This window comes from Hirundo rustica, chromosome 8, assembly GCF_015227805.2.
Source record: "Hirundo rustica isolate bHirRus1 chromosome 8, bHirRus1.pri.v3, whole genome shotgun sequence".
Classification (NCBI taxonomy): domain Eukaryota; kingdom Metazoa; phylum Chordata; class Aves; order Passeriformes; family Hirundinidae; genus Hirundo; species Hirundo rustica.
This window is the reverse complement of record NC_053457.1, coordinates 15,372,948-15,393,164: the sequence shown is the minus strand read 5'-3', so window position 1 is coordinate 15,393,164 and position 20,217 is coordinate 15,372,948. Positions and strand designations below refer to the sequence as shown.

At 44.4% G+C, this 20,217-nt stretch overlaps 1 protein-coding gene across 12 annotated transcripts in view; it reads right to left on the bottom strand.

The window, feature by feature from the left end:
• Positions 1–20,217, bottom strand: part of CAMK2G (calcium/calmodulin dependent protein kinase II gamma) — a 119,422-nt gene that overhangs the window by 34,867 nt on the left and 64,338 nt on the right. For all 12 annotated transcript variants that reach the window (XM_040070716.2, XM_040070729.2, XM_040070717.2 and 9 more), the window contains exons 4-12: positions 16,136–16,190; positions 15,506–15,571; positions 12,619–12,691; positions 9,383–9,485; positions 8,424–8,507; positions 7,467–7,561; positions 4,782–4,904; positions 2,580–2,663; positions 1,897–1,939 (exon numbers count right to left, since the gene is read on the bottom strand). In XM_040070716.2, the coding sequence (XP_039926650.1) occupies positions 1,897–1,939; positions 2,580–2,663; positions 4,782–4,904; positions 7,467–7,561; positions 8,424–8,507; positions 9,383–9,485; positions 12,619–12,691; positions 15,506–15,571; positions 16,136–16,190 (726 nt within the window). The remainder of the gene's footprint in view (positions 1–1,896; positions 1,940–2,579; positions 2,664–4,781; positions 4,905–7,466; positions 7,562–8,423; positions 8,508–9,382; positions 9,486–12,618; positions 12,692–15,505; positions 15,572–16,135; positions 16,191–20,217) is intronic.

Genomic DNA, 20,217 nt, shown 5'->3' with positions numbered 1-20,217 from the left:
AATGTAAGGAATTGCTACTCTCGACAGAGGCTTTGCATCTCAATTTCTAACATCTCTCTCTGGACAGTTTTTCTGAGTGTCTCATATGTGGAATCACAGTTTATATTCAAAGCAGAACTCTGACACTGCAAACTCTGCACTCACTATCGGGCCACCTAGGATTTCCTTTTCTTCAGCTGTTAACTGAAGTGGATCCAGCAGCTTTGGCCCTTGACACAGAGAAGAATGAGTAGAGCAAGGTTTCTCCTCCTCAGTGCTGGCTCAGGGATTAAGTGGATGTATTGGTCACACACCATTAAGGAGAACCGTTCTCTCTGGCACTTCATGGAGTCGAGATCTTAGCCATAAGGGATTTTCTTACCCAAGCACTTCTGCAGCTCCATTAGAAAATACAACATTTGCAGACTAAAGACTAATCTAAAACTTCTGTTTATTAAAAAAAGAATAAAACCCCTGTGTATTTCAGAATCATCAATTAAGTGAAATGAAGATGAGCTGTGTGAAGAGAACAAAATCAGTTCACGCCAGCAGAAGGCCCAAGGAAGAGTTTCGCTCAGGACAGGCCTGTGGAAGCCCTGTCATTGTGCCACAGCTCCTCAAACAGGTATTTCAGAATCAATCTCCAAAAACAGTATAGAATTTTTAAGCCCTGTAATAGCACAATAGTGGGACAGATGAATGGATAAAATCACTGTCCCTTTAAGGCCAAACTATGAGAAATGCCGTGAAAAGAAACTGCTGTAGCTACAAGTATTGCTGACATATTGGCACAGGTCTACCTGAAAGCAAGAACCAAGAAAAAAAGTTTGGATGTTGCAGAGGGTTGGCCCTTAATTGTACCATGGTTTCACATAATTTTTTTTTTATATCACCACACAGAAGGTTAAAAACTCTGCCTTGAGTTCACAGAAGAATGTATGCATGAATATACACATTGTATGCTGGGATGGCCATTTCACGGAGGTTTTCATTCCAATAACATGTTTATTGTAACAACATCCAGAATATAACTATTGGTATCCACCATTAGTAAACAGCCAGATGAAATGAACACACTTCCATCATCACATAATCCATATAGCAGACTTCTACTTGAAGGCAGCTGTATGCAGGTGCAATAAAAATCTGACTCACGCATTCAATGACTGCTCTTTTAAAAGAAAGAAAATTACAAAGAGGGTAAAGAAAACAAAGATCCCATAAATCAAAAGCACTTACAAATAGAGGTTTTCCACCCAAATGAAAATGAACACAAACGAGATTGCGTCACCTAGGTGTGTCGAGCCAAGACAATAATCTTCCAAAAAGCATGGATTTACATGTTGAGATTTGCATTTTCAGTAAATGCACTACATAATGCAGTTGGGTGGGAGCCAGATTACCAGCTATTAAATTTAAAAGGATGAAAACCACTTCTGAGACTCCAAGAAGGAAAACTAATAGCTAGACACTTCAGACCCATTTTTGATGAGTCAAAGTAATAAAATACCCAAATAGCTCCTGTCCCTATTCTCACCAATATTACTTCCCTGTCCCTGCCTCAGGTCTAAAGGAAACACTCCTACCTAATAAGAGCTCTTCACTCCTGGTTTATGATGGGAAAGCTAATGATACCAGCTTGAATTTCTCACAAGAAAATTGTTAATAAAATATCATGAGACGATTATGGAGGCTGACTCCTGTTTTGTACCAGACTACAATACGATGTGCTCCTCTCCAAACAAATAATTTCCTACTTTACAGTGGTCAACAGCTCAGGTAAAGCGATCACCACTACACCATGATGAACTGAAAGCGTGTTTCCTCCCCTCCTACTTGACCCCAAAGTGGTTAAAATATTCTCCAGCTCACTCACACAAAACAAAACCAAGGAAGGGATGGGAACACTGAACTTACCTGAAAAATTCCGAGACACAAGCATCGTCGTGAGGATCGCACCCTGTGGGGAAGACAAAGCAGGGATAACAGGAAGTGCCATTTGAGAGAGGGGCTGGGCTGACCCACAGAGAACACAATGCCTCAGTTACCCATGCAGAGGGGTACACCCACTGCTACCCTGAAGAGCCCTGCTGTATCCAGGATTCCCTCGTGTGGTTGACACGGGACCACTCAGTCCTGCCTTTCTAGAGCAGCAGCTAGATGCCAGGCAGGATAGCCTAGGAAATCTGGAATGGCCCTAAGAATTAAACACATAGCTGCTTCCCAGATTTCACACAGCAGAGAGCTGCTTTGTGCACAGGCCAGAGGCTTTGCCCCAGCTGCAGGCAACTGGTAACGCTAGAAGCTGCAGAGTGTTCAGAAGTAAAAGTCCCAGAACTAGCTGCTCTGTTTCAATTCACTGGCAGAAAGTAGAAGGGGTGAATATGTAGCAGAAGAGGCATGGGAAGCTTAGAGCTTGGAGAAGGAAACTACCCAGCTCCTCAGTACACTGCTTCAGTGCTCTGTACTGGAGGATCACATAAGGTACTTCTCTCACACTGTGCTAGTCATGAAAAAGGTATTGCTGCTAGGAAGGCATTAACCTCAAATTCAGAGAACTGAAAACAAACTTAACTTAAGGCAAGTTAAGACGTACTTACCTTTAGCTTCCTTCTAGCATTGAACTTTCTCAAGCATTCCACAGTCTCCTGCCTGTGCATCATCGATGCCACAGTGGATCGTTGCTGAAAAACAGGAACAGCAGAAGATCAAGAACATACTCACACCAAACCAGCCACTGCATGGCTGCAAAACACTGCAACTGGTTCCTAACCTGAAACTTCCATCAGGACACATTAAATCAAGGTGGGCTATGACAGGACTGCACCCAAGAAATTTATGACTGAGGTACATATGAGAATCAGCTCTCCCTGCCTTTCAGGCACACGTAAGGTTTAAGACAGTATGAAGACAAAGTGAAATGAAAAAGCATACCCATGGGGAACCCAGTTAGAAGCACTACAGAAAAGACCTGGGCTGCATTAGTTACAGCTTGAAAGGGAAATTTCAAGCAGTAAGGGACTGCTTGTGAGCAGCAGCCTTCCTGGACACAGCAACCCCCTGAATGTAAGAGTTTACTAGCAGAGGCCTTGGCATCTTTGTATCACTATTTCAGAAACAGATTCTAAGCATGTAAGAGAAAAGATCATGTATTTCTATCATACCAATACAAAAAAATGAGCATAATCTCTATGCAGTGATGCACATCTGTCATCCACAGCAGACTGGGATCCCACCAACTGCAAAAAGACAACTTCCCAGAAGTGTTGCAGCCATTAAGACCACAAGAGGAAATTGGAGACTGATACTGCCAAGCATTTAGAGCACATAAGGAAGCCAGTGACTAATGCCAAAGTAGCTGACACCCTTGCATAGAACCACAAGCCTGAATTTCCTTTATGAGGATTGTGGGTGAATTTCTAACTCGGCAGATAACTGTGCACAAAGTCTCCACTAACTTTCTCTGGCCTGGAAAAAATTCTGCAATACCCAAAAGAACTGTAAACTGTGCCTATATTTGGCTAGTTTCATGGGAAGTCTCTGCTCTGATCCTATTGTCAAAGCTGGTCACCTATTGCAGTACCCATGGCAGTGTATGGGGAGAATGTAGCCAAAGTGTCCCCAAACAACTCCGGTGGTCACTGCTCCTCCAGCCTCTTAGGAGAGACAGTGATGTCCAGTTGTTCAATGTGCTCTTACAAGAATCAGGACACATAATTCAGTGATTTTAAGATACTCAGTGTCTCAGGTAAACTTTTAAATGTTTTTAAATTTCCTACAACATTTACTTTAGAGGAGCCCCATACATATCCAAAGAGGAAAGGTGTTGTGCACACAGGGACTGCAAAGCAAAGGGAAACAGCAGGCTCGACAGGAGGCAGTTTCAGTGAGAGGCTGGCATGGCAGGGGAGTGAAATCAGACTCTCCCTAGCTCACAGAAGGAAAGTTGCCACAGGGAGTGGGCTATCATAATACAACTTTGGCTACAGGCAGTGGGAGGAAATAATACACAGGAACTGCAATTGATCACAGGCGTGCAAGGAGAAAAAAAAAAATAAAAATAAAGAGATGCAGTCTCAGCTAGTGTGAAGTTTTGACTTCCAAGGAACTTGCATCATTTTGTAAAATGTTCTCCTGTTTTGTTCTCCTGTTAGACAGATGTTCACATAAGTAACTTTAAACTGCTATCTGTTGATTGTGGTATAAAGACACACCACCACAGTTTCTCAAGAACAAATAAGCACACTAGACCCATCCCAGAAGTATGCTGTGGTAATACCCACACCCAGCTGTGTTTTGGGATTTCCTTGCCAACTTTGCAAAAGATGAAAGATACTTATGTGTGAGGTCTGGCAAGGCAGAAACTACACACACAGAACAGCAAAGGATTTTTTCCTGATTTCAAGTTTACAGCCAGATAAGCTGCAGCACAGCAGAAATGTCCCAAATATAGCGAAGATGCTATGCTATGAACTGAAGCAGAGATGAAGAACAAAATGGTCCCAAAATTTTTGTCTGATGCCAAACTCCATTTGACATTTTGGGATGCTATGGATTGGACAAGATGTGGGAAAAAACCCAGAATCTACGGACACTGACAAAATTCTAAAAGACTAAGGAATTTCTTTTTACTACTGTGGCAATAAAAACACCACAGCATGACAAAGTTGGCTTGTTGAAGCTCAGTATCCAAAAAGAAATCATAATCTGAAATATTTGAAATATACTAGGTCCTTCAAGTCTTCCTGACACGTCCATTCAAGGTAAACCACAAATCAACCTGTAACAAAGGGAACACTTACACAAACCCATGGGTGTTTGAGAGCCTGGTCAGCTGTGATGCGCTTCGCTGGGTTTATCGTCAGCATCTGGTTGATCAAATTCTTGGCTTCGGGAGTCACAGTGTCCCACTCAGGTGATGGGAACTAAAAGAGGAAGAAGGAACAGATGATGAACTGAATCCAAGTTCTACGAGCAGAAGAGATTCTCCCCTGCTACACAGCTAAATTCCAGCCTTCGCCCTTTTGATACCAGGGCAAACACATTTGCAAAACCCACCAATTTTTGTGAAAACCCATACTGAACAAAAATCATCCAGAATCCAGCAAATGAATGGTACCAGACAGCAGGACACACCTGTACCATTCACCAGACATAAGCAAGAAGATTGTGTTTAAAAGCCTTTCAGGAATCACTCAGACATATGAATTTCTTTCACACAAAACAGTTAAAAATTCACAAATCTTTTTAACTGATTTCTCACACGAAAAACACAGACACTATCCTTTTTTACCACACCTATCTCTTTCTCCAGCATGCTAAAAGCTCTAACAGCTTATGGAAAATCACAAACAGTTAACTACAGTGAAACTGCACAAAAGCAAAACCCACTGACAGAGACCATTCCATCAGGTAACTTTTCCCACCTATAAAACACAATATCCTGGAACAGTACCAGTCACTTAGGGGTAGCAACCCACCAGCAAGTTGTCAGCAGCCACCTACCATACCAAGATCATTACCTGGGGGGCAAGAGAGATGTAGCAGTGGATGGGAGTACAGAAGCATGAAAACAACGAAATGGATTTTAAGTATTTCAGCTGCTGATCATCCTTGAGGGGTAACTGCTTTCTGCTCTAACTCTACTAATGATAAAGATATTTACACCACCTCGTAGAGGCTTGCATGTGGCATGCTGAGATTAAATCCTATGAATCTATTGTACAAATACAGGTGAACTTCAGGACACAAATATGCTGTCGGGGTAAAGCTCCCTGTCTTTAAGTGGGAGAAAAGGAATGGATTTATCCTGAAAACATTTCCTTACAGTACTACACAATTTAGAAAAAGTTTAATCTGTCTTTTTTTCTCCTGCTTTTTTACCGCTTTACTCAGTTGGGTCATAACAATACACCTGCTGTGTTTGATTTGCATATAATCTCATTTCTGCATTTGCAGGCATCACCAAGGCCTTTACATCACTAAGGCATTATACAATTTGTTCTGCAAATATTGTGAGAGGATACTCAAAAATCATGATACTGAAGTTTCAAGCAAGGACACTTGCCCCACTCCTGAACTCTGAAATATTCATGGTAATGTTTTGCAAAAACCCTACCCAGGTGCACAGAGTGAAAAAAAAATTCACTGATTTCACTGTAGCCACCTCCTCTCTGGTCAAGGGAGAACAACAGACTGGTTCTGTGTATACAGGCCCCTCGGTGCTGGGTAAGGACACCAGGGGCAGGTGCATCAGGAAAATGCAGCAGTTTTCTACCAGGCAAAATGAGGGAGGAATCTACTGAAATCTGTTCACTGCAGATAAGAATTCAAAAACAATAGATGGATAAGGAGGGACCAGGCACTTCACTCTTCAGGACTTATGGAAAGAGGTATTTAATCCCTGATGTTCTTTGAAAATCTGCATTGATATAATTAGTGCAAAAACACTTCAAATAAGAACAAACAACACAAAAACTAGAGGAGCAGCAAGGCAAGAGAAGAACACAAGTCCATTTAAGGCTGTCAAGTACAAAGACATCACTTTGCTTTCACTCAGGAAGCCACTGAGCCAGGACATAGGCAGACCTTTGTTCTCACCAGTAACAGCTGCTCTCACGGTCTCAAGCACAGGAGCTGGGAGGTGACCAGCAGATGGAGTCCAGCAGAACCCTAACCTTTTGGGGTTTTATTTTTGTTTAATACAAACCACAAAATAGCCTACAAAATGAATTCCCCAACTTCCTCTTGATATTCATGCCCACAGGCTTTGAGCTAGGATTTCCAAGAGTTCCTTCTTCCCTCTCAAGCTTCTCCTTACATGGAAGAATTTACATCAAACATTAAAGCTGTGGTATCCAAACTACATTTTATGGCACCTTTGCTTCCCTCAGTACTAACCTCCTTGCTATCCCTCTTTCAGGCACGTTTTACACCTCAGTTTTATCGTGCTCTAAGGAGCGTTCCGTGATCTGCTAGGCTTTTTACCAGAGCCTCCAACCCAATCCACCACGCTGATCCCCACCACAAAGCCGCCCCTCCAGCGGTCCCCACCATTCAGTCTTCCCACTGGGCTCCATGCTTCCCATGGACTACGGCACAGAGGAGTGAAAGACCATCATTTAAGCTATTATTCTACAGAATACATCCCCATACTTTTTATTAGGCCTTGGCAAAGACAAGCTCCTTCATTCCATCTTCCCTCCGCTCCACTGAAGACATCAGCTTTACTAGCAGCCGCCGCTTCCCACCCTCTGCGCTCCCTAACAAGTGTCAGCGTTCTAGTGCGCACTGCGGTGTTTCCCCACACCCCTCAGCAGCCCCAGACAGGACTGTATCCAGGCAGGGAAGACAACGAGGTGTATGAGCACATCAAACGTCACTTTGCACAGAAGCTTGGGGCCTGCTGCTGGACACCAGGTAAGGTAGTGCCATGTTTTGGATGGCTTCTACACCCATGCAGGTACTCAGCAAGAAAGTGCCCTTACGTCATAGGCTCCGGCTTTGATCTGCTGATAGAGTTTGTGCTGATCTTCATCCCAAAAGGGAGGGTACCCCACTAGTAATATGTACAGAATCACTCCTGGGAGGGAGAGACAGATACACTATGGTTAGGCTAATACGCCATTTACTCCTTCAGCCCCTCTTCCTTCCCTCTTGACTGTCCCCGAGGCAATGATTGCTCAATATCTTCATTTGCCATTGTATTTAGTCCTCTCAGTTAGCAAAACACAGTACAAATCTGTCATCTGCTGAGCCTCACCCTGGCACTTCATGTACGGCCCTTAACGGCAGTGCCAGGAGCTAGAACGAGCTGCACAATGTCCTTCTATCCTCCTCTGGCTACCGTGGCTGGCGAGCCACAACTCCCAGCTGCTCTCAGCAGTTAGATGAAGCCACATCTCCTAGGGTCCCTAGGCAGCAAGGGACGTTTTAGGAAGGACTCGGTTTTTAGATGCTTACTGTGCATGGCGTTGGGACAAAAATGACAGTGACAAAGCTGACACTCCTGGCCTGCAGAGAACCATTTAGTCCATGTCAGGCAACACTGATACCATAAATCTTTAAACTTATCAGTCCCAGATATATTTACACTTATTTCTTTTCTTTCAAAAAAATCATCCCTCTTCAGTATTTCATCTTCTACATAGTTAGTGTAATAGAAAATTGCTACAGTTATCTAAACTGACTCTGCAAAGCACAGACAGGTCCTATCTCTTGAGTCTCAAACATCTCATAGATGGCCTGAGGAGAAGATTAGAAGCCAGAATCATATGAGTTCAGGCTCCAGTATTCAACTACACAAGGTGCTTATCCTCAATTGTGCCTTCATGTCTCCACCCAGTAAGAAGGAGCACTGTACACCCTCCCAGCACCAGGCTATAGGGAATCACTCTTTTACATGGAATGTTGCTTAAGTATAAAACATTTTGTCAGAATCTTACCACATGCCCATATATCCACTGGTTTTCCATAAGGATCTTTTCTTAAGACTTCAGGGGAGAGGTAGCCTGGAGTACCAGCAAACCCTGCCAGAAAATGGATGACATGAAGCACTTACAGTACCCAAGCAGAAGAGATCTTGCCATATCACAAAATCCACTAGTGGTAACTAACAAATTCCAAAACCTGTCTCTCCCACCCTTCATCTCATATTTGCTAGAGCTGTCTCTTGGTAAACCAACAAAAAGAGGCAAAACCCCCCAAAATAAAGCAGAAATCAGATGGGATCCAGTGCTTGTGTATTGCAAGAAAAACAGATGAGTAAGAGGCACCATGTCAACCAGCTGGGCACAAACTTGTATGCCAGGTCTTATATCATTGTTACATATAATGGCTTGGAGTTTGAAAACACAAGCCACAGATGGAACACATCTGATTGCCGAGTGGTATGGGGGGACCAGGAGAAATCATTTTCCCAGAATCTCTACAGCATTGCAGAGTCCCTGAGCTGATTTTTAGCCTGAAAAGGTCTCATTTCTAATTATGTTTTAGCTAAACAAAGATAAGGTCAGATCCAAATGTGCCTGATGAAGGCTAGGTCAAATGCATTTCTGTAAAGTGACCAAACAAAATTCCAGATGTCTACACTTCTGAGCAGTAGGAAAGTTCAGATCAGGGTCTAAACTTAGCAGCTGCATTCATCTCTGACACTAGCATCTACCGTAAACTCAGAAAAAAAATAGAGAAACACATAGCCATTTTTTCTGTCTTTATTTATCAGTGTTTCCTCTGTTGCACCTAGTTTTGTGCCTAAGACCCAGAAGCTGTCATGCTCAAAAAAGAAACAGCCAAATACAGAGAAGTGTGCTGGAAGAGCTGAGAGAAAATACTCAGGAGGATGCAACTCAACCAGCCACCAGAAAAGAGGGGAGCAAAGCTGGGAAAGCTCAAACAGTCTTACCAAACCAGGCCTGCTGCTCTCCCTGGACTTCTATAGCCAGTCCGAAGTCAGCCAGTTTGACAGCAGCACCCTTACATTTACTCGCTAGTAGTAAATTCTCAGGCTGAGGAGAAGAAAGAAAAAAGAGAGTAAGAATGAAAGACTGACATCCTTGTTAAAACCTCTCACCTAGTATCCACATCACTAAATTGCACCTGCTGACTGAATTTAGCATGCAGTACTACACCTGTTCAGGTGAAGGCACAGCAACAGCAAGTTGACCTAGAGCGGCAGAAAATCGTCAAGTCTATAAATCCTCTGGCTCCTCTGTGGGAGCCAGAGCCTCTTCCAACCCAGCCCATACATTACATGCTGACACCAGAGGGCACTGGCAGTACGGTTCCTGCAGCACTTAAGCCAAAATTCGATTCTGCCCTCCTCAAAGAAGATAACTGAGGGGAGGAGGAAGGGCAGGGAGGGAAGAAGGGAGGGACAATGCAGGAGATACAATCTGCAGTGATGTTTCTCCCCTTGAACATTAGACAGTCCCCAAGGCACTGAAAAAGTAAATATGATGCTAATAAGGGCTGCCAAACACACTGCTGTAATGTGGGACGGCATCATCTAGCTAGGCCAGTAGTTTTCATCCCTTACAGAAGTCTCAGCCTCGAACTGGCATAAGCAGCACAGCAGCGAGTATTCTTGTAAGCAATTTTTTCATGCTACACATTTACAGCAGTATAAAAGATTCTGTCTTGCTACTGCCGCCGTCACCTATACAAGAAGCAGCCATGTCACTTTTCCTGTGTGCCAGGAAAGGGAGACAGACTTTTGACCCTCACATTTCCACCTTGACTGAATCTCACTCAAACCATAATTCTGTAGTGTTCCAGGAGAGGACTTCAGCAGCAGGCTTTACACAACTCCAAAATCTGGACTGAGAACTGGCAGCTTCCTCTGAAGCACCAGAGCAGCTAGTTACATGGAACCCTTTGAAACCTCAAGGCCTTTAAGGTGCTGGCTATTATGGCTTTGCAGCAAAATCGACTTGAAGATAGGCAGGCCAAATGTGGATAGCATCCTATTCCCTTCTCATCTTTTGTGCAATTCATATCAAGTTGATTTTTTAACTGAGCAGGATGGAAGCCTGGAAATCTGGAAATCTGGAAACAGGAGCTTGTCTCAGTTTCTCAAATCTGATAAAGGTCTTTTTTGCAATCTTCTCACTGTTTTCACCCCATAGCAACTCTTTCCCCCTGTTCTGCCTGGCAGACACAAGATGCTTTGCTCACTCATCTGTCTTAAAGTACTGGGCACGTGTCTACTTCTGTTTTGAATGAAAGGAGAAAAGCCTTCCTCAACACAATCCTTGCCGTAAGCAGCATAGAAAGAAGGACAACTGGCTCTCAATGCACTTGGATACCACTTCACTATACGGCAAGAAGAAAAGATTGCGGTAATCAAGCTACACTGATGAAAATTCACCACTATAAATGAGACCCTAAAGCAGAAAATCAATGAAATCTTCTGAAAATCCCTCCCAACTCCAGATCGCACCTGGACGTAGTTTGACTAAACAAGAGCAACATTTAAGACAGGCTTGTGCTAGTTGAGCACTTTGTAGCTCTGTTTTAGAGGCAAACACCTTAAGGCTAATTGTGCTTATCCATGTGCATGTTTGCCAGCATATGGGTTGTCTCAGGTTTCACATACTTTTGGTGAAGATGTGAATGCACTCCCTAATTTCTTACAGTCCCTATGGGCTGCTCAATATTTGACATTCTTTAATAGCATGTCAGCCAAAAGACGGGCTTAGGAGAGTGGCGTGCAAAAGACAAAACTTTACTTGAAACAGGCTCTGCAGTTATTACACACTGACCCTGAAAGCCAAGCTTTTGGAAAGGAGCTAAATATTAAATAAAAAGCATAGGAACTTTCATTGCTAAAAGACATGGTTACTCCTCAGGCCTTGATGATTTCAGTCACTCAGAGCAAGCAACAGAAGAAACATATTAACTACAGCAGGGAGTGTCTAGCAGCTAATAAATTCTGAACAAGTTGCTCACTTTCCTACAAACAAAACTTTTGGAAGGAAACCAGATTATATTTGAACACTAGAAAAATTTCTTCTGTACTGGAAAACATTATTGATTTTCACAGACTCCCTAATTTTGGGCAGTTGTGCCTCTTGGATATTGCCTCCTCAGGAGCTGGTGTTGGGTCTAAATCAGGACCATCCACAGTAGATCATTTACATTTTTTCACAGTGTAGAATCAGAAGGTCAAAAGTTTTGCATGAGAATTTGTCAGAAACACAAAGGGCTCTCCACTAGATCAAAACATCAGAGGAACCAAGCTTGCAATGTGCTTTTACCTTGCTCTCTGTAAAATATTTTCTACTTTTCCCCTTGTACGTACTTTAACAAGCCCAAACCAACACTACTAGCAGGTGTCACCCTGCCTTAATTTAACTGGAGTGCTGGTGACCATCACCATTCCCACTTTAGACAGAGAAGGCTCCAGGGCACGCAGACTTTCCTGCACAAATCTCTTCATTCTGGAGCCTGCCCAGCTCCCAGCACAGCTGCCCAGTGTGGGGAGTTCAGGTGACTCCACTGCAGAGGCTTAGGAGCCTCTGCAATCATAAAATGCTTGATTCATCCAGGCTTTAACTGGCCAGCAGTTTTGGTTTTAGATTAAAAGTGCTTCTACTGATGAGAGAAGAAAGAAACAACACAAAAAATTCTTGTTGAACATCTCTGCCCTAGCGCAGTGGCATGTGTTTGGCAGCACTGCAGAATAAAAATACACATGTTAGGTGCAGACAAACTCATCCTGGCAGATTGAACAAAGATTGCTCCAGGTCTCTAGAGATCTCTTCAATCACAAACTAGAAAGTGTCCTTCACTATAATGAATCCTACTCAAGTTTCTCTGGAAGCATAGTTCTCTCCAAGATTCACAACTACTCCATCCTGGAGCTGTCTCAGAAAGGCTGAGAGCTGGCAAGGGTCACAAAGACTGAAAATTTCCTTGGGAGTTCAGCACACCCTCTAGCCCTCTAGAAAACTCTGAAGAAGCAAATTCATGCTTCAGGAACCCCTGAACCCAGTTCAAGCGAAAAACAAAAACCAAAAACCAAACCCAAAAAAACTCCACACAAAAATCCCTGCCAGCTGGCAACACAATATTCCTGTCTTCCTCTTCCAATGATCCCCTGGCTGCTCTCCTCAGACCACAGCACAGAGGAAACATTACCTTCAAGTCCCTGTGCACGATATCATGCTGGTGAATGTGATTCACACTCTCCAGTATCTGATGAATACAGTGGCTGCAAAATAAAAAGGAGAGACACATAAAGTTATGCACGCACATTGAACATCTCATCCCAGAACAATTTTCCTAATTTTTATATTTGTACTAGAGGGCATTCAAGATCTCATGCTGAATCTCTTCATCGTGACCACTGGATGCCACAGCTAAGCACCATCACAGCTGAACAACCCCAGCCCCCCAGCAACAGGATGCCAAACATCCTTTCTGTAGCAGGACCACAAAGCCTCTCTCCTACCTCCCATCATTTCCTTCCTTCCCTTCCCATCCCATCATACTAAGCCTCTCACTTGTTCCTTCAGCCAACAGCGCCCACCCCACACAGAACAACCAAGGCATCCGAGTGTCTTCAAACAGCAGCTGAAATTGTGCAAGCAAGACCAAATCGCTCCAGGAAACATTCCACTGGGCTAGTCCTGAGCAAAGAATAAACTTTGGGAGAGCAGCAGCCTCCCCCAGCAGATGCAGGATGACGACGCCTGGGCGCCTGCCAGTTTGCAAAGCTTTCAGAGCAGCATCTCAAGCACTTTATATACACAATGTGCACACACACCCGCTTGCTGGGTGCCTTTTAAGTACAGATCCCACTTAAGGGGTTAGTAATCTGAAAAGCAGACTCATTCCATTAAGTGCAGCGTGCTGCACTCCCCCAGCTCACAGAAAACCCTGTCTCTGCCATTCCCACTGCTGCAAACCACAGGGACAAAAACAAGATGTTATTTACACCTGTCGTGTAACGACAGCACAGTCCACCCATGGGTGAGAGTCCAGGGTGGAACCATCACTTCCACTAAACATTTCCTTGGCTCCCAAGAGTGAACGTGGAATGGAATAAGGATTTTGACAGCTATGGCTGGGCAGTAAGCATGCAGTTGTGGACAACTCAGAGAGGCCTATGTCCTCACTGTAGGATCTCTCAGACCCTTCACTTCTACAAATCTCAGAGGAACAAATTTAAAATGAGTGAAATATTTGAGGGAAGGAAAAAAAGGCTACAGGAAAAGATGGGAAGAGGGTGAGGAGAGGAAGAGGACAGGAGGTGCAGCACTGTGTATTTGCTACCCCCACCCCTCTGGAGCTGGCAGTACGATCCTCAGGGTCAGAATCCATGAAAATCTCCCTGCTCCCAAAACAAAAATGTATAATTAGAACAGAGCTCAGTCTGAGCGAGAGAGATTTTCTGGCCAAAAATGGCAAAAGTGTGAGGTGTCCCAGGCGAGCCAAACACGGCAGATTGGCACAGACCTCGCTCCCTCGCTCTCTCAGACTGCTCTGGAATTCAGCACAGCATGGGGAGAGAAAGGGAGGAGTTTGACTCTGTCATCTTGTGGGCACTTGGAGACCTGACCAGCTGACAGTCAGAGGGCTGAGCACCCTAAGGAGGGTTCACAGAGCAACAGCCAGTCCTTCTTTTCCCTTAACCCTGCCATCATCTTCCTGAGCAGTCGCTGACAGCTTTTGAGCACTTAAGGGAACAGCCACTGGCAAGAGGAACGGGGAAGGATTATGACTGATAACCTCAAAACTTCCCAGCTTCAAGGCACAGTGGCGTGACTGACTGTGTATCCTTGTGCCTCCAAGATCTGTACACCCCACTGAAACATCTATGGGGCTCTTAGACCCCTCTGCTGGGAGCTCCAGCAGAGTGATGAGTTCACTGGCCTTCCCAATCACCAGATGGCTCCTGGCAGAGCACGCAGGGCAGTGCCTCATTTGAAAGCCTGCAATGCCCAGAAGACAAAGGCTGTGAGTGAACCACGGGGAAAGCAAATAAGTGCCTGCAGACTCCATCAGCAGTGCTTACACCAACACCCCAGGTTGTGCTCTCTTTCCTTCCTTGCACTCAGCATCATCTTCCTCATAGTATCGCTTACCAAGCTCAACCTCCCACAGTACTCACTGCTTCCTTCTTACTGCTCTCTTCTCATGGCTCCCCTGATTTCTGCTGCAGCAAGGGTTAGTATGGGATAAGAACATGACTGCAGAACAAGCAGGGTGAAACGTCACTATTGGGCCACTCCCAGGCCATACAAAAGCAGGACAGGAGTGGCCTAATCCCGGCTTTGATTCCAGATGCTGCGTGTCCAGCAGATGGATGGGTCAGACAACACCCTCAGCTACTGCTGTACATAATAACATCCACCCTGTATAAACAGGGACAAGCACGTGCCACTTCAGGAAACTCACACGTGGGAGAGAAGGGACACATTCAGGAACAGAAGGGCATAACTCTAAATCTTTTAGCATTAAAATATGAAGGTTGCTCTCTCCCATATTGTGCCTTCTGTCACTGCACTGACCAGCTGACAGTCAGAAAAGGGCTTCCACAGAAACACAGCCCTCAAAGCCCCCTCTCCTCACTGCCCTGTAAACCATTACCTAGACACAGGCAAATCGAATGGATCTGCCCAACAGCAGTGGCACATCACTGGAAACCCTGCTAGAAGAAAAAGGCCAAGCAGGCAGCACCCTTACAGCTCTCCTTTCTGTTTACCCAGTAAGGACACGCTGTGACCTCCCACCAAAAGGGTCAGGTAGACAAAGCTGCTAGCAGTGGCTCTCCCAGCAAAGAGCACAGCATCTGCAAGTGGCAGAGACAGCAGTGTCTGCAAGTGGACACGGGCTAGAGCTGTACTGAGTCAGGCTGTTTGGTGACAATAAGTTCATGCTAATAGCAGAAAGAGGATTTGTTTCATCCAGACAAGGGGCAAGGGTGTTGGAACAAAGCCACACGCAGATCAGCAGTCAGGAAACTCATTCCACTTGTACACGTACATGGAACATGCACGGAAGGGTCTGGAAACAGCCTTACCTGGCATCTGCTTCACTGTAGTATTCTCTAGCAACAATATCCTCAAAGAGCTCCCCACCAGTAACCCTGGAGTGCAAAAGAACAAAGGACGTTACAGAGCCCATGCTGGTGCAGTTAAAGGCTGCACAGGATGTATATGAACACCACCTGGGCCCTTTGCCAGCCTGTGTGGGAAACTGCATTACAGAGAGCCAGGGCAGAGCTCCACCAGCATGGCACCAGCTCTGCTACATGCACATGGCCGAGCCCTTGGACTGCCTTTGCACCAGTGTACAGGACACTGCTGACACACTGGGCAGGAATTGCCCACACACCTCTGCTGAGTGTATGGTGAGCTTGGGAAGGACAGCCCTCCTCTGGCTCCTGTTGGGCTGCCTCAGAGACAAAAATCAGTTTCCATACACAGGATGGACATTCTTTGCCATCCCACACTCACACCTGGCGCCAGGAGCCTTCCATGGTGCTGTCCCCGTCACACAGCCAATGGATTTTTGTCAAATAGGCCAGAGGTATTTACAGGTCTCAAAAGAGAAAGGGAGAATTATACTAATGCAGGTGCTTTTTATTCCACTCTTAGTCAAGCACCAACATGCCTGCATCACTGGTGAAGCAGCAGAGACAGACACTTACAGATCAAAGACGAGGTAATGGAAACCTTCTTCTGAAATACTGTCATGGAGTCGCACTGCAAAAACATAATCAAGAATTGAAGATTTACAGAGCACGTAGCAAATATGACACTTCACAAATCAAACTCATGCACACAACCAAGTTCTTCCTCGACCCACTCAGTCTATTACTAATTCCCCATGCCCTATACTCTGTGTGCTCCCTGAGTGACCTATTTCCTTCTGTTATCTCAAGGGAAGAGACGGGTGTCCTGCACATGCATTCATCCCTCTCCAGCATCAAAACAAGATCTGAGTATCTCTGACCTCCTGTTCATTCTTCCTGTCTAATGTTTTAGTACCCTCCTTTCACATATGCCAACTTTTTCCTATATGCTCATATTTTGGCATCTCTCCCAATCCATCATTTCCTAAAACAAACCTTTTTCCAAATCCCAAAACAAGTCCTCTGTCCATAAATTGACTTCTGACCCTTCCTGCATGTCAGTATCACTGGTCTCCTCTCTGCCATTTATCCGTAAGGCTCAACGATGTTATCTTCTGTTACTTCTTTCTCCTCACTTCATTCTGACTTACACAGCAAATCCTTACCCAAAATTCAGAACCAGTTTCTTGTCTCATTTTTCTGATCTACTTGTTTCCAAAGACATATTTGATCACAATCCCCTTCTCAAAATTTCATCCATCTTCAGCTATCCTTCCTTAATTCCGCTCCTGTTGCCTAAATTAACTTTCATCTTTTACCCTTACATGTCCCAGGCCCATGATGGGCCACTATCCCCTGATATTTTGGGATCTCTGAGGTTCTGTTCTTCTTTTCTCGTGTTACACACAGACAATAACTATTGTATCTATGCCTTCAGCACGGTGCCATTTCCTCTTGTCTGAATCAAAATCTCCATTTATTTGACCATTCTTGGATACCTAGGCATTATTGTAACCCAAGAGGACAAACTTCATAAGGCTACATAAATCCTACTTTTTGCTTTTTCCCCCCTGCTGCAGAACTCCACTCATTTCCCTGCCAATCAGTCACAAGTTAGCAATTCTCTTCGACTCAATTCCTAAACCTTCACATCCTGACTAGAATAAGACATCTTCTTCACTATCTGTGACCATCTATAGTCCTTACCTATTGATTCACCCAAGTAAAGCAACTAGCTGAGACAAGACTGGTCTCAGTCACTTTAACACCTCGTAATTGAGTATTGACCAAAGTAGCATTGACCTTTCTCATCACTACAAGAAAAATCTCATTATCCTGTTCCCTCACTTCAATGGTGCCTTTGCCTCTCTTCCCTATCTCCCAGTCTCTTCCACATACAATGCAGCGACCTGCCTTGATTATCCCAGCACCCTGATTTTCTCCCTGTCAGTATCAAGAAGTCAGTTTGCACCGATTGTCCGTGCATGACATCAGCCACCATCACCGTATTGGGAATGTTTCAGACTAGCACTTGGCACATTGGAACAGCTTTTGCACATTTTGTCAGTGCTCTTCTCTACTCCTCCTTACACCTCTCCTTTGCTAAGGCACACTTCCACATGCATGCAAACACTCAAACCCAGAAGAGAGAGTAGCACAGATGTGCAGAGACCACTGCCAGTACTCTTCCTCAGAGAACTTAATTATTTCCTTGTTCTTTTTGCCTGTCAATTCCCATATTTTTTCCTTCCCTTTATCTACAAGCTCTCTGACTTGGTCCCCTGGCCAGTTTCCTTTCCTTAGCATTTCTATTGCATATCTAACTGCAGGGGGTTGGGAGGAGTGCTCCATCCAGTGAAACACTGCGAACAAGCCAGTACAGCATCCAGGTGCAACATGCTGTTCCTAATGTGTGAGAATTAATGTGACACACATCACCCTGACGAACCTATGTCCCATAAATCACTTGCTGCAAACAAAAAATTCTTCCAAGTAAGCAGTTTTAGTTGGGTTTCTAATAACTTTATTGCAACACAAATTTGCATTTACAAGAAAACTTGCCTCCCAAGCACTTGGCAGAAACCAGCAGAGGCGGCATTACAAAAATACAAGTGAAAAGAAAGGTGTTTCCTAGGAGAGAAGATTTCCATTCAAGATTGGAAACAGGACGGAAAGCAGCTGCAAAAGACACTTGGATTTCCAGCGCAGGGCAATTTTCACTCCAGTGAAGACTGCTTGAGGTGAAGGCAGGACAAAAGCACACCAACAAGAGCTGAAGCCCAGAACACAGGCAAAAGTCTGCGGAGAGACCTTATGAACAGATGGAGAAACTTCAAGGAAAGCTGAATGTACGAACAAGGTCATGTTTGGCGATGCTCAGCGAGCATGAAAGAGCATTCCCCTTCCTCTGGCACCTGAATGGTTGGTCACCAAAGCACTGCAAGAAACACCAAGCCCAGAGGAGATTGGCATGAGCGGTACCACGATGGAGTACAGCCACCAGCATGCCCAGAACAGCAGCCTTGAAAAAGACGCGCACACGTCGGCAGGTAGAAGTGAGAAACAGCGAACAACCAACTGTGACGCGAAGATTCGGGCAGCAAATTACATCAGAAAATAAAACACAAATGAGCTGATTGGCACTGTTTCTTTGTCCCGAGGAAAGCAATTTTGTCAGCTACATTATGAAAAGGGAAGGAAGTAGCAATTCAGCTGGCAGAGACTGGCAGAGGCAGCAAAAAGAGCCTTCAAGGACAGTAAAACACTACTTGCGTCCTTAGGTGAGGAACCATGACAGGACGACAGGGACAGTCCATAAATACTGATGTTGTGCACCACCCTAGGGCTGCACAGCAAAAGAAGCCCTCGAAGGCAGGACATAGGTCATTAACTCAACAAGGGAGCTGCCTCCTCACAACAGACCACAATGATGCTGGAACAAAATCTGCCTGGGATTTCAGCTGCTGAGGTAACAAAGCTCAGGGAGTAATGGCAGAATAGCAAAATCCAGAAAAGCTGTAGGAAAAATTACACTGGGCACCACCACCTTGCACAGGAATAATCAGTGGCAGCTCAGAATAGTAGGCTTCAAGTGTGGAGGGGGACAGCAGTGAGGGGAATTGGAAAGGATCAAAAAAAATATACCAAAATATACCAAATATACCAAATATACCAAATACTGAATATACCAAAACTCTTGCAATTTTCAATTCCAGCCCTAAGTTCATACTGATGCAAAGAAACAAAAGCAATATACAGTAGCAGAACAGAAATAAAACCTACTGTCCTTTCACCCTAAAGTTCTGCTTACCTACCCTCCTGCAGAGCCACAAAAGCTTTCCTGACTAGCAAGGACACTGCAAAGGACAGCTCTGAGGCCACGGTTCACTCTGCTGACATGCAAAGTTAAAACATGCTGCTTTCTACTACAGTGCTAACATCCCTAACTAAGGGATGATAAGCTTAAAAACATGATCTGCCTTTTCCAAAACTATTCAGTTAGTCCATAAAATGGCATTTATTCAGAAGTAACTGAATGATAAAAAAACATTTTAAAAGTTTCCGTGTCTTCTCTCCACTTTAGTGGTTCACAGACATGATCCACACTGTGTGAGTATTGACCAAGAAGATACACAAACATCAGAAAACCTCCGATACCCTCACTGTCCACACAATATAGAGCCCTCTCTGCTTAAAGATAACCTGTGCAAACATCCTCCACTTGGAGGAGAACAGAGGTTCCTGAATGGCCAGTTCCAAGAGCAAAACTCAAGTACTGAGCTGTCCTCTGTTTCAAACATCTTCCCATGAAAAGAAGATCCCATTTCTTCCACAGGCTGCTGGTCCTGACACACTGTCTAACAGCTCCTTTACTACCACAAGTTCAGCTTTAACACAGTGGTTGAGCAGAGCCCACAAAAGCTGCTCATATCTGCATAACCTGTTGACAGAGGTTACCAGAGAGTGAAGAATATAATTATATGGAGACACTGGAGGGCAAAGTACTCCTGAAACCTGATAATCCATAATAAGAAAAACAGAGAAATAAAACCAAAAGTATTCATCCAGTTAAACTGTTCTTCAAAAATATTACAGTACTCTTTTTTTTTTCCCCTTTCATCAGGGGACCAGTGATGCATGTGTCCAGCATGGCAGGC